This window comes from Fusarium falciforme, chromosome 3 (genome assembly GCF_026873545.1).
Source record: "Fusarium falciforme chromosome 3, complete sequence".
NCBI classification, from domain to species: domain Eukaryota; kingdom Fungi; phylum Ascomycota; class Sordariomycetes; order Hypocreales; family Nectriaceae; genus Fusarium; species Fusarium falciforme.
Genome location: NC_070546.1, coordinates 502547 through 515957, shown reverse-complemented (window position 1 = coordinate 515957; position 13411 = coordinate 502547). Strand labels below are relative to the sequence as shown.

Genomic DNA, 13411 nt, shown 5'->3' with positions numbered 1-13411 from the left:
CATCAACCGCGGCGCAGACTGGATCGGTCACCTGTTTGGGACCCAATACAGCCTTAAAGCACAAGAGTATGTGGATGGAAACAGTTCGAGGCTGTTCGCATGTGCTGACGGCAGGGCAATGGCTGGATGAGAGGATGAACTGTTAAAGAGTATCTCAAAGCTTTACAAGTAGGTATCGGTTTTAGTACAGGCATGATGATTTAGTTTGCCGTTGAATAAACCCAAGAACATGTCATATTGTTTGCGAGCTGTCGTGTCATTCTAGCTCTTTGCGTTCTTCGCATTCGGAATGAGCCATAAGTGAAAAGTACGACGCAGGTAGGTTGGGGGCCGACGCGGAGGACCACTGTCAACCTTGTTATTGAAGCAGGGCAATCGCCACAGCTACCACTCGGAGCACGCAAAAACTCTCACAGTTGAAGGCGCTGGGCGTCTTCGACGTCCGTCTGGAAGGTCTAGGACTCCCATAATCTGCAGAAACCAGGAAAGACCAAGAAGTTTGACCGGATCTTAGAGCTTGTGGGAAACAGCACAGTCATAGAATCCTTGACCCTAGTTAAACGGGATGGCCGCCTTGTCTATCAAGGTGGTATTCTCTTCTCTTTTCATCATCTTCGCAAAGACGAGCTCTCGATCCCACTCTTCACCGACGCGGTTGCTCAACTCCACACCCGCAGCATCGACGCGAATCCTACTGGCAAATTCGGCTTCCACATGGCTACATATAATGGGACGCTTGAGCAGGACAACACGTGGACCGACACATGGGAAGAATTCTATACTAGAGGGATGCGGCACATGCTGAAACTTGAGGAGGAGGCGAGAGGACCAAGTGAGGAGCTACAACAGCTTTCAGGCCCATTCTTCGACACGGTCATCCCGAGACTGCTTCGACCACTGGAGACAGGCGGGAGAAGCATCAAGCCTGTGCTTCTCCACGGTGACTTATGGCTCGGGAACGTGTCTACTCAAGCTGAGTCTGAAAATCCTCTATTGTTTGATGCATCGGCGTTTTGGGGCCACAATGAGTGTAAGTGATCTGCGTTTGGCCTCTCTTCATCCCGTCTCCTCGTCGAATCAGTTCAAACGAACTGTCTTTTTCTTTGCGTTGATCCACCGCAACTGACGACAGGGACTTAGATGAGCTTGCAACCCTGCGCCTCTTGCGGAATGTCTGGGCAAAGGAATGTCTTAAGAGTTATCACGAACACTTTCCGAAATCCGAGCCCGAAAATGACTGGGAAGCCAGAAACGCCCTCTACTCCACGTTGGTGATATCTCTTCCGCGTCGACCTATCGCCCTTGTTTTGCTAACTTGACATGGTAGTCGCGTGATTATCCACGACTCGGCTCTTTACCCAAAGATCCCACACTTCAGGACAACGTACGTACTTATCCACTTCTATTTACTTCTCCAAACACTCAATAATCACAATGGCGCAGCTTGATCGAGGAGATACAAGAACTAGTGGAGAAGTTCTCCGGGGACCACATCGAGCGTCAGCACACAGCCCAGTCAACTCGGGCGAATAGTTAGGAGTCGAGATTTGAACCAGGCTAGATAGATGGGAACTGAGCAGATTATCGTGAAACACATCCCTTGTATCTGCCAAGTGCTATGAGGCTTGACCCACTAGCTCGCTTTGCGATTGTAGTCTTTCCCCCAGCCAAGCTCCAAATGCGTACTTGGTCATTACAAGCAACTCACGGCCAACACTCGAATCGCTCCAGGTCATATTTAAGGAACGGTGAGAACTCCTATGCACCATGGAAAGTACAGTCTCTCGGATATGCATTACAAATTGAATTTATTTCAGTATGCCTCCCTCCACCCTCGGTCTTCTGGCTAGTTATCCCTCAAGGACTGGGCTTCAACATTAACAAAGAACCGGTAATTCGCCCTCAGAGTCTCGCCTCATGCGAATCTTCAAGTCAGCGTGCATCTGTAATATCAACTGCCCTTTTCCTATCCCTTCGGCCATCCTATCATGATGAGAGCTTTTGTTCCGTAGAAGCTTGAGGCATTGACATCGCTTGTGTTGGCGCGTAGTTGCTAGGCACTTGGACCGCCGGATCAGAAGCATACACTTGAGTTGTGCCGCTGTGGCGCTTAGTTGCAACCCTCCTCTTACAGTTCGAACAACTGTGGTGGATATCTTCGGCCCATCCGGCAAGACTGGGAAGACAAGCTAGGCAGATGCAGACTAAGCAGCAAAGGACTGAAAGGAGACTTTAACTAGGTATTAGTCACTTGTCTCGTCAATATTCGTGGTCATTCTTACCACTGAGTATCGCTGCCTTCTTTCGAAATAGTTGTTTCGGTCCGTCTCTTGCAGAACGGACAATCGATAAATTCGGGCCTCTCTCCCAATCGACTCAGAGGCGTCACCATTTCAGGGGGTGGAGCGTTATCGATCTTCAATTCATTCCCTGGTGCCACCTTATTGGGGAATTGCGTAGGCACTGAGACGGTATTGTCCCTGTGCATTGTTTAGCCGGCCGCGCTTTAGGGGGCAGGTGGGCGGAGCGTACTCTGTCTGAATGAGATCTGCGGGCACCGTTTTAGCTGGTCCAATGCCAGAAGTCGTTGAGGTTGCCGCAGTTGAGGCCATTTTCAATCGCAATAAATGGGGTCAGGTGGGCTTGCAGTGCAGTTAGAGACCAATTTAAGCACGGGTATAACAACGGCTATTAACTGGTTTATAAGGTGTGAGACCACTGTTTCTTGGCGCCTGAGTTCGCCCGGTTACAATGAGGAGATTCCACCCCCTGCAGCAGCCGAGGCAATCTTCCCATTGTCACCCCCAAAGGATGCGGCGCAGCAATTCTCCTGGTCTCCGATTGGCATCGGGCACGGCAGAGGGGGCCGAATTCCATATTTTAAATACTTGGCACCTGAGTTTGTCTCAGTTTCATTATGTGGTACAACCGAAGGCAAGGAATGCCCCAGCCTCGATCGTTCCACCTGAAACAAGTGCGACTCTGCAAGGTACAATAAGGACTCGCTTTCAAGACTCAAAAGCTAATTCTCGCATTTGACGCGAGCCTTCAGCTATCATCATGCGTCTACTCAAAGTCGCCTCTGTCGACTCCCCTCAGGGTCTGGAGATGGTCGATTTCAGCCCCAACAGTATTCCTCCCTACGCCATTTTGTCTCATACCTGGACCGATAACGAGGTCATCTATACAGACGTTATTGCCAATACTGCCAAACAGAAAAGCTCATATCACAAGATTGAATATACTTGTCGACAAGCGCTAACTGACGGTTACGAATATGCTTGGGCCGACAACTGTTGCATCGACAAGCGCAGCAGCGCAGAGCTGTCAGAAGCGATCAACTCCATGTTTGAATGGTATAGTAAGGCCGAGAGATGCTATGCATACCTAACAGACTGCCCTGGAGATGTCGACACGACTACGCTCGACTCTGAGTTTACCTGCAGTCGATGGTTCACAAGAGGATGGACACTGCAAGAGTTAGTGGCACCCAAAGACCTCATCTTCTATGGTGAGAACTGGGTTCGCATCGGGGAAAAGAGAGCATTGAGCCAAACTCTATCATCGATCACGGGCATAGACGAAGATATCTTGATAAACATCCGTCCGATCCAGTCGGCAAGCGTCGCAAAGAGAATGTCCTGGGCAGCCTCACGTGAGACGACGCGACCCGAGGACGTCGCTTACTCCCTCATGGGGCTTTTCAACGTCAACATGCCGATGCTATATGGAGAAGGAGACAGAGCGTTTCTCCGACTACAAGAAGAAATCATGAAACAATCCGACGACCAGTCAATCTTTGCCTGGACAGACCGAGATGCCTCTCCAGATGCACATCACGGTCTCCTCGCCAAATCGCCCACCAACTTTCGATTCTCCAACTCGGTCGTCCCTTATGAAGACTGGGAGCCGAGAACCCCATATTCAATGTCCAACCGAGGCCTTCGCATTGATCTTCACCTCACCCGACAAGACGGCAATCTCTTCGTCGCTGCCATCGATTGTCCCTCCCCAAAGGACTATGAGAACAACAGTTTCCTAGCACTCTACCTACGAAAGGTTTCAGAGGGTGACGAGCAGTATGCACGTGTCCGAGTTGGCCAGTTTGCCCAGGTCAATGAGCGAGGCAACCTTCGCTCGATATACGTCAGGCAAGATGCCCAACAGTCTCCAGTTGAGGGAGTGTTTCCAACTCACATTCTCCAACTACGTAAAGGCCCTGATCCGACCGCATACGGTGTAACAGAAATCTTATCCTCACCCGGAAGCGTACTTGGCGAGTTTGAAGCCGTCACTTCATCCAGAGCATCACCGCGTGCATGGCTCCCGCGAAAATGGACCACCACATACCAACTCAACAAGGCAGCCGGCCAAGCCTCCGTGGGAATGGTTTTCAGACGTGACGACAAGGAGCGACTGCTGGTGATGATCGGCTCAGCCCCAGGACTAAAGGTTGCATTTCACGCAGTGGAGCTGCCCATGTCCGTAACCGCAGAAGGCGAGGAGAAAGGGATCACACCGGCATTTGAAGAGATGCAGCCTTTATTTCAGCCCAAGCTTTGTGGAGAGCATATCTTGCTCGACTACCACAGGATCCGAGTCGATGCGCAACCAATGGTACACAAATCGTCCAAATACTACTTGATAGACATCCAGATCGAGGTGGTCAGAGAGTCGTCGCGGTTCCTGGAGGCTTGGGAGACCATCAAACGCGCAGAAAGAGCCATGCAGGCGGAAATACAGGCCAAGAACATGGGTCAGCGGGAGGGGAAGCATACAGATAAGAAGGGGTGGCGCAGGTTGCTATCTCGGTGAGCCATAACCAGCTTCTTGTGAGTTTGTACGCACAGGAGTGTTTCTTCACAAGCTTCTCTGAGATTAAGATGCCAGAGCTTAGTCTCACAACTGACATGGAACTCAACTCCGGTTGTAAGCATATAGTATTCATTTCATGCTATATAGGGCCTAACACTGTCCACTAGCATGTCTCAGACCCCCCAGTTAGGCGTATGATAGAGCCTGCCATCGTGGCACGGAGTAGCCCACGTCAAATCTCAAGACTCCCTCGCCGCCCACAGTTAATTGGAGTTGTTCTGGATTTCACCGGCCTGATTGAACCGGTCGATTGTCCTGCAGGCAAGCAAAGTGGCTCCTTGGTTCATGCCCTGTCCAACATGATCGATATGCAAGTTGGCCTGCCCCCCAGATTTTTGTTGCACCTCACGAAGCAGCTCGCGGATCCATTTCTAGGACTCGATGTGTTCCAGGTAGGTCCTATCTTCATTCTTCCAACCGTTCAGTACACACTCCTCAAGACCTCTTGCCATCATGTCTGCGAGGTATGTAGAGGTTATTCTGATATAGATATTTGAGCATTATATTTAAAGTTAATGTTTATAAGCTAAAGTTTAGTGATTTACTGAGATAGTATATTTAAGCTCTAATCTACCTAATCCTTACTATAATCCTCTTAATAGGTTAACTTATCTTAATAGCTATAACTTAGACCTTTTTACTTTTATAATTAAAAGCTTTTTCTTTTTATAACTTAAATTATTATTATAACTTGATAGCTTAAAAAATTTAATTCTTACCTCTTAACTTCCTTATTTCATTTACAGTCTTTTAATTCTTATTATTATCTTAGCTACTTAATTACGGCACCTTCAACTTTTTAACCCCTTCAACGTCACCAACGCCGCCGCCAAAGCCAACCTTGCGAAGGTATTCACAGCCGTGAACGAGTGGTCTCAGCACATACAACATATATCAACTAATTTACTTCGCCCGGGCACGAATATCACTATGGATAAGTGTATAGTCCACTACACAGGGAGGTCATACCAGACAAGACGCATCCCCAATAAGCCTATCCCCATAGGCTTCAAGATCTAGGCTATAGCGCAAAAAGTTATCTTCTTGCGGTAGCTTTAGCACGAGCCAAAGAAGAGATTCGGTCCCGTTGGCCTAGCAACGAGGCTTCAAAGTAAAAGAAGACGACTTTATACGACCCTCAACCCGACACAAAGCGTGGTCCCTGCCTTAGTCAATAAGCTACCAAAGGCCTCCGCAGGCGAGATACGGCTGTCAGGAATGTGATGTTGCGATTTGTAACAACCGGAATTGTTGGGACTTCTATCACCATAGGAAATAGGTGCGCAATCAAGTACCCCTCATCTGGCGGCTTCTTATTGGATCAGACCCCTGCTCGGTAGGAGGTTGCAGTCTTGGCGCACTCAAGGAGATGCTCTTTGACGCTTCCGACCTGATGCTCCACCAAGTCGGCATCTTATAAAGCGTTCTCATTGCCGGCCGCACCAATGCAACTAACACGGCCAACTCTGCAGGGGGCAAAAAGGAGTCGGGCAATATTTTCCGATGACGCTCCTCTAACTCTAGGCACGTACGAGAACCGCGAACCTCTGTCAGTAGCTATTAATTCTAGGCAAAGAACAGAGGCTATGCATTTACTACGAGAAAATCGTCGAAACGCCGAACGGCCTATATACGGCCGCTACTTGCTCGAATTTAAAATCTACCCTGCTTTATTAACACTTCTTAACCCTCGGGTTTAATTCGTATTACATATGTCTTTTCTAGCACTAGGCTTTCTTATCCTTCGATCGCCCTCGTTTTATAGAAGGAGAAGGGTTCCAAGCAATAGAGGGCCAGTTGTGACCGCTAGAATCATGGTAGCGAGCCCTCCCGGGACTGAAAGCAATCCGTGTTCTAATCGAACTGGGTCTGCTGCGTCAGGAGATATGAGCGATCGATTAAAGTTCAGCGGGTCGAGCTGGAAAGCTAGGTCCACGAGATACCCATCTGGCTTGGCCCAGTTGAGAATTGCAATGCAAAGTGTGTTGTTGATGTTCTACCAAGAATCGAGCGCTTATTAGCATCTGACTGAGGTCTATGGCCATGGGAGAGAATCCTTACCGCTGGCGCAATGCAAAAGTTAATCAATAGCAATCGATTTGCCCATATCAGAGCTTCGTATACCAGCCAAACTCGCTCACCTATGAGCCAAAGACGGTCGGCGATCCGATCCAAGGCTGTCGTGTCCTTAGCTATTCTGACAGCTTCCCACCCGGCGAAAACGCCTGAGATGGTGAAGGCGAATGCTGCGATAGTGATGATGAAAATGAAGCGCTTTTCGGCAGTGTTTAAATGTCGGCGCAACCAAACCCAGGAAACAATCGACCACTTAAGTGGGAGGAAATCAACTTGGTCGAGGGTTGCCATGTCGAATGCGATGAAGTTTGGGTGTTTTAATGTTCGGTGCGGAAAGTTCGGTCAAGGATGAAATGAGTGGCTTGCACGGCTGTCGAAACTGAGAATGATGGCGACTTGGTTCTTTCCTCGGGAGCCCTTTTAACCCCTTGAAGCCCTGGCGTCGAGACGTATTTTGCACGACTTGTTTGGAATCCGTTCCTCTCAGCTGCAGCCTGCAGGAACAAGGCGCCCAGCGAAGTGAAGCAAGCGGAAAAAGGGGTTAAATTACGAAACGGAAGCTCTGTTAAGTCAAAATAGGTAACCGCCACCAACATCATCCCCCTAAGTGAAGGTCCAGCCAAGGCAGATTATGTAGGCATTTTTCGGCCACCTCGCACTAACACATGCCTGACCCTCCAGATCATTGTCCTACATGGCTCTAGCCCGCGACAGAGATAACACCGTGTAAATATAAAAATTAAAATCGTTTTTTTTTGCCGGAGTACTCTCTACAGGCCGGTAGATGTCGAAACCGTGGTGGTGAGGTCTGCGGTAGCCCTCCTGTTGGTTTACACAAAGTCCTGACGTAAAATTCACTGTGCTTTAGGCATAGTATGCTTTTGGATACAGTGGTGGCCAGAAAATGCCTCGCCTGAGCAAAACTTTAAATACGAAAATGTAGACGCGGCCTTGCCGCTACTGCAGGGAGGTGTCCACAATCTGACATCTCGGAAAATATACTGCCATCCAAGTTTCAATACCCTTGACATTGATGCCTGGAAACAGCGCCCTGTTCCTGAACATGTATCCGTACACCTCTTGCTCACTCAAGTCCATTCGGTGAAGAGGCCACTAACGTCTCGTTCGGCGTGCTTATGAATCTCTCGAACGGTATTATCCAGACTCCTATCCGGTTGCGTAATCATTTCTAATGCCGATCGGTTATTCATCATTAACGTCAACTATTAAAATTGAAGTTCATCCGGATGCATCCCAGCGCCATCGCTATAGCTTCCAGCTCTTCCCACCACACCTTCTGCTCTATTGCTCAGGGTATTGCGAGCCATGCCGCCCATGCCTACCCTTCCTGCCTTCTGGGAAGGGCTGGTTGCCTCCAGGATGCCCTCCATCCTGCTGCCGATGACAACTGCATCAGTAGTTGGTTCCGCAAGGCATGGGTGGTCCCGTCTAGGGTCACCTGTCCAGCAGACCGCGGCGCCGCGGCTCCATTTTGCAAGCCACAGGACAGCCGACTAATGTGCCTTGTCATTCTTGCTGACTTTGCGGTCACGGGCCGCGCCACGGGCGTCCAGTATTGCGCCAGACCATCAGAAGAGGAAAAGGGATGTCTTTATGGATATCCTCTTCTTCATGACCGGGTCAATGTGATCGGCTCTGACAGTCCTGCTCCCAGGCTTGCTCTTCAGCCGCCGCACTTACTCGTCTTGTTGGGCCAACCACATGGAGCCACAACCGCCTCGCTGCATCGAGACTTTGTTTCTCCACGGAATGTCGCCGGAGTCCTTTATTGGGGTGGCATCAGAAATGCTCTGGAAGACATTTTGTTAATTAAGAATATTAAAAATAGGCTCTCGCTCTTAGTACTTACTACCTAAACCGTTATAAATTCTACCGCTGTTCGCGATAGCCTAGGGCGCTTAAACCGCTACCTATACAATCTCAAGCGGATCCCGAATCTAGCTATCCGTGGGTAATACGCCTTTCTGCTACCTGGCATACTTATCTTCTGCGTTATTAGAGACTATTTCTTTATAAGGATATATCCGAGCTTTATTATTATATCGCTTAAAAGGAGAATAGTACCGTATCTACTGACGCTTTGCGGCTGGTTCGCCATTATCCTCCATAGAAACTTCCGAGGTCCTATATCCTCTATCCCAAATAGACTGTATCGTATCTTTCGCTTTGCAAATCCACGTTGGCCGTCTAGACTGGGCATGGGCACGTAATGTGACCTATTTTCTACAACTTGCCTGTGGCGTAGTCTCGACTATTAGAGGCGGCGCCCCAGGCCATGAAGTTTCACTAGCTATTCCTTAGTTTCACTCTAGAATTAGATAAGGCATCCCGCGAGGTATACCGTGGCTGAGATGCGAGGTTGCTTAGCAGCCATAGCGGCACAAAACTGCCACGTTAAACCTCCGTCACCGCGCGCACTTTTCCTATCTGCTTTCAGTTTATCTTCAACCTAGCCTGTTTCACCTTCAACAACGGAATTCCTATACAAGCTCTCACCATGGATACAACCATCGAGGACCCTATTTCCCCACTATATAGCGAGGTTCCTCTTGATGCATCGCACCGCGAAATCCGCATTCTCACACTCCACGCAGGAAAATGGGAAGATCCGATCCGTTGCGATCTCTCGTCTACCTCTCTTGATAGCAACCCAGACTTTCAAGCGCTCTCATACTCTTGGGGAACGGACTTGACTACTGTTGACATCACAGTCAATGACTGGCCATTTCCCGTGCGGGAGAACCTCCGCACAATACTGCAGCGACTCCGTCGGCCTGTCTTGGGAGAAAACTTGGTATTGTGGGTTGACGCTATCTGCATTAACCAGTCAAAGTCGTCGGCTCACGCTAATGCAGAAAGGTCATCGCAGGTGAGCATGATGGCGACGATATATTCGCGCTGTCGCGAAGTTCTCGTATGGCTGGGGGACTGCTATTTAGACCGAAAACAATCCCTCCGATTCCTATCCCTCGGTCGTGGCAACAAGGAACTGCTCCTGGAGTACGCCAACGATTTTCGACGGGACCCAAGGAAACTTGACTACTGCTTTCATCTGGCTTGCTTCTTCTTTCTGTTAAAAGACGTGGGCACACAGCTGAACTACGACCGCTACGAATTGCCCCCCTTCTGGGGAACCGGGCACAGGCATATTCTGTCCAGACTGCCCCAATATGGCATTCCACCCACGACGGAGGCATTCAAGGAATTCTACGCACAGCGCATGTGCGTGATGTTGAGGTATGTCTCCGAATCGACCTGGGCAACGCGGATGTGGACCCTGCAGGAGTTCGCCACTGCGCCGAAAGTCACCATCTGTTTCGGCACGGCCGCAGTGCCACTGGAGACCTTTGTCAGGGTAACCGACATCCATGGCGATGGCGGCGATAGCGGTGATAGCGACGATGGCGAAGACGGCCGCGCATTTTGGAACTGGGAATTCTCCAATCGCTTTGGCTCGCTCGTTTACGCTTTTCACCGCCACGCAACTCTTCGAAACGCAATGGCAACCACCTGGCCATGGGCTAGATTGAATCGCTATTTGGGCCCTCTGTTATCCCAGTTCACTCCTTCGCCATTATGGATCCTGAGGAGGATGGCGTGGAGATCTTCAACCACCATCTTCGAATTGGTCGCAGCGTTCAGGGACTCGGAGGCGACCGACGCCCATGACAAAGTCTATGCCGTCATGTCGTTCATGTCGTTCGTCGGCATCCCACTACCCATGGAAATCGACTACGCAATCCCCGTTAAAAAAGTGTACATCAATGTCTGCAGCAACCAAATTCTAACTTGCAAGAACGAGTCCGCCGCATATGAGCCCCTTGCGCCGCTTCGGTTTAGCCGCCACAAGAATAAGTACAAGACTAGCCCCGACAAGAACGAGGGCAGGCCACTCCCCTCGTGGGTTGTGGACTGGACGAGCTACCCCTGGAACGACAACGACATCATTCCAATCCCTACCAGAACACGTAAACTATCTCCTGAGATAGTCCCATGGCTCCAAATCAAGCCCTGCAAAGACCTAGATCAAGACGACCGAACCGTTGAGCGTCCCACACGCATGATTGGGGCCACGAGATACAACGCGACCAAAGGCATCAAGGGAAACCCTCCCTCCATCTCTACAGACCACATCCTCACCGTGTCTGGTATGGCAATTGGCACCGTTCGCGAGGTCGCCTTGGTCAGCCGCCATGCGGCCTGGAAACTTGCCAGGGCCGGCGAGGGGGCGAGCGACAAAGAGCGCCGAGACCGAAGGGCTATGGTGCTTCGAACGCTTGCCGCCGACATGCTCGACCAGCCTGTGGACTGGGCTCGCATCGGAGAGTTCTGGGTCAGCCTCCTCGAGGCCTTGGAGGTTGCTGAGATGAGGCTGGGCGAGGAGACGAATAACGGGATGAGGATGGGGCCTACCTTTTTCGAGGACGTGGCTATGCGCGCTGGGAAGACCATAAGAACTAGGTATGAGAGATCGGAGGAGATGACGACAGATAATCTTGATGCTGCGTTCGTCGAGCGGCTTGGCGAATTGATTCGCTGGATCGGGCTGATGTCCAAGGGAAATAGCCTATTCGCCACCAGTAGTGGCCATATTGGGCTGGGTGGGAACGAAATATCCGTTGAAGATATGGTATATGTTTTGCATGAAGGTCGGACACCGTTTGTGTTGCGTCCAATCCCAGATTCTAAGCTGCGGTTTCAAGTAATTAGTGAATGTTATATCGATGGGCTTATGTATGGGGAGGCTAAGCATATGAAGATAGAGCTACAGCGGATCGAGATTGAGTAGTATAGTATTAGCGCTCTTCATTAGTCTATTCAGGAATATAGACCAGAAACGCACTGCGTTTCCAGTCCAGGCCTGTTTAGCAAGAACGCGAAACGCGCCGAGTTTCTTACACGCCGGGACCGTGCCAGCCCTGCTTAGTTTAAAAATCACGCGTCTCCCATTATTACTTCCCAAACACTCCGTGAGTGATGAGTTACGGCAGATCCCAGATGCTTCCCTTGCTCCATTATCTCTTATACATTTACCTGCCTAGACATTATAATCTTTATCCAGTTCGATATGGGCGATCTCCATCATCGGGAAGGAGAGCAACATGCTACTCTCCCGCTGCCGTTGGCGAAGCTTCAGAGGCTCGAGATGATGAAGCGAATAATTATCAGTGATGTTAAAAGGTCTAAGTTACATATGTCTCAGAGGAGCACAGCTCCTCACATAGTATCCACATCCCAGCCACCAGTAGATCGGACCATCTTAGTCATGCGGTCTCAACACGAGAAGCTTGGCCTATATCATAACTTGCCCGAGGCAGCTATCATCTGTACCAGATGCGGCTTTGCTCTCAGTCCCAAACGTGCATCTGAGCACCCGGGTAAGAAGCACGGGGTTGCCAGGTCTGCTCGGCATGGGTTAAAGCCTCTGCTATCCTCATTGAACCTTCCGGATCCCGAGACACTGCCTCCGCGACCAGATGGCTCACGGTCTCACCCGCATCTTGCGGTGCAGAAGGGCTCGGCCTGTAGGCACTGCGGTCTCCGCTCCGTCAGCGAGAAGGTTCTGGTAACTCATCTGAAGAAGGAACATCGCGATGAACTGAAGATCGCGGCCCGGCAGCAGACCCGGCACTGGCTGCGAGACCACATTCGGCAGGGCCTTTCTTTCCAGAGCTGGGCAGCGAACGACATCCGAAGGTCATGGCTTGTCATCACCGACGAGCCCCTCAACCATGGTTCACTGCATAGCAGCGTCCTACTACAGGCCAGCCCTGACCCCGTCAAGCACCCTGCAATGAAGCTGTTTGACGAAGAGCGCGCCCGGCTGGAGCATCGGCAGAGCGGCGATCTAATGCTGTATGGCAGTAGGGCGCCAGCATTATCTTCCACCTTGCAGACGAACTGGATGCGACGCGCAGGATGGGGGGCGTTGTTCCAAGATGCGCGCCGCGATATCCTCGTCTCTCTGACGGAACTCCCCGCTCGCAGGACCGACCGGTCCTTGGCGCTAGGGGTAATCGACGGGCAAGCAATCTGTAGCTTGGCGAGGGACGAACGCAAGTTAGCATCAATGATGACGGCACTTGATCGTCTCTTGGACCAATGCGGCGATACCGCCAGGGGAACCCTGAGGAGGTGGCTTCGTGGCAGGTTTCCAGACCGCCCCTACAAGGCGCCCTTTGAGCTGGTCTCCAAGTCCTCTTCCGAAACACTATTAGGGAAAACCCGACTAGACCTAGAGGCAGAAAATTGATAAAAACTATTCACCGTGCCTCAAATCTACTTAATTAGATCTTGCAATATCGGAAAGGCTATTTTCACCTTTACTTCTGCCCTTATTGTGGCATTACCACTCTTCCAAGTTATCAACCTCGTCGTCGCTCTGCCGTCTGATGGCCAATCAGAATTTCGCGGTCAAGATGTGGCCGTTTTCGGAAAG

The 13411-nt window shown here is 50.5% G+C and overlaps 3 protein-coding genes and 1 pseudogene across 4 annotated transcripts, besides 1 other annotated feature; 3 read left to right on the top strand and 1 right to left on the bottom strand.

The window, feature by feature from the left end:
- The first annotated feature begins 516 nt into the window (after positions 1–516).
- On the top strand, positions 517–1319 carry NCS54_00348400 (annotated as a pseudogene). Its single transcript has 2 exons — positions 517–1030; positions 1141–1319.
- Positions 517–1319: a sequence feature.
- Positions 1320–1986: 667 nt separating this feature from the next.
- Positions 1987–2612, bottom strand: NCS54_00348300 (Hypothetical protein; the record flags this gene model as incomplete). The annotated part of the gene is made up of 3 exons (XM_053149053.1): positions 1987–2230; positions 2283–2480; positions 2533–2612. The coding sequence occupies 3 exons, from the start codon at positions 2610–2612 to the stop codon at positions 1987–1989; spliced, it is 522 nt and encodes a 173-aa protein (XP_053005028.1).
- A 448-nt stretch (positions 2613–3060) lies between these two features.
- On the top strand, positions 3061–4815 carry NCS54_00348200 (HET domain-containing protein; the record flags this gene model as incomplete). The annotated part of the gene is made up of 1 exon (XM_053149052.1): positions 3061–4815. One exon carries the CDS (start codon positions 3061–3063, stop codon positions 4813–4815), a length of 1755 nt encoding a protein of 584 aa, XP_053005027.1.
- Positions 4816–9469: 4654 nt separating this feature from the next.
- On the top strand, positions 9470–13225 carry NCS54_00348100 (Het domain-containing protein; the record flags this gene model as incomplete). Its single annotated transcript, XM_053149051.1, has 2 exons — positions 9470–11433; positions 12307–13225. The coding sequence occupies 2 exons, from the start codon at positions 9470–9472 to the stop codon at positions 13223–13225; spliced, it is 2883 nt and encodes a 960-aa protein (XP_053005026.1).
- Between the last annotated feature and the right edge of the window lie 186 nt (positions 13226–13411).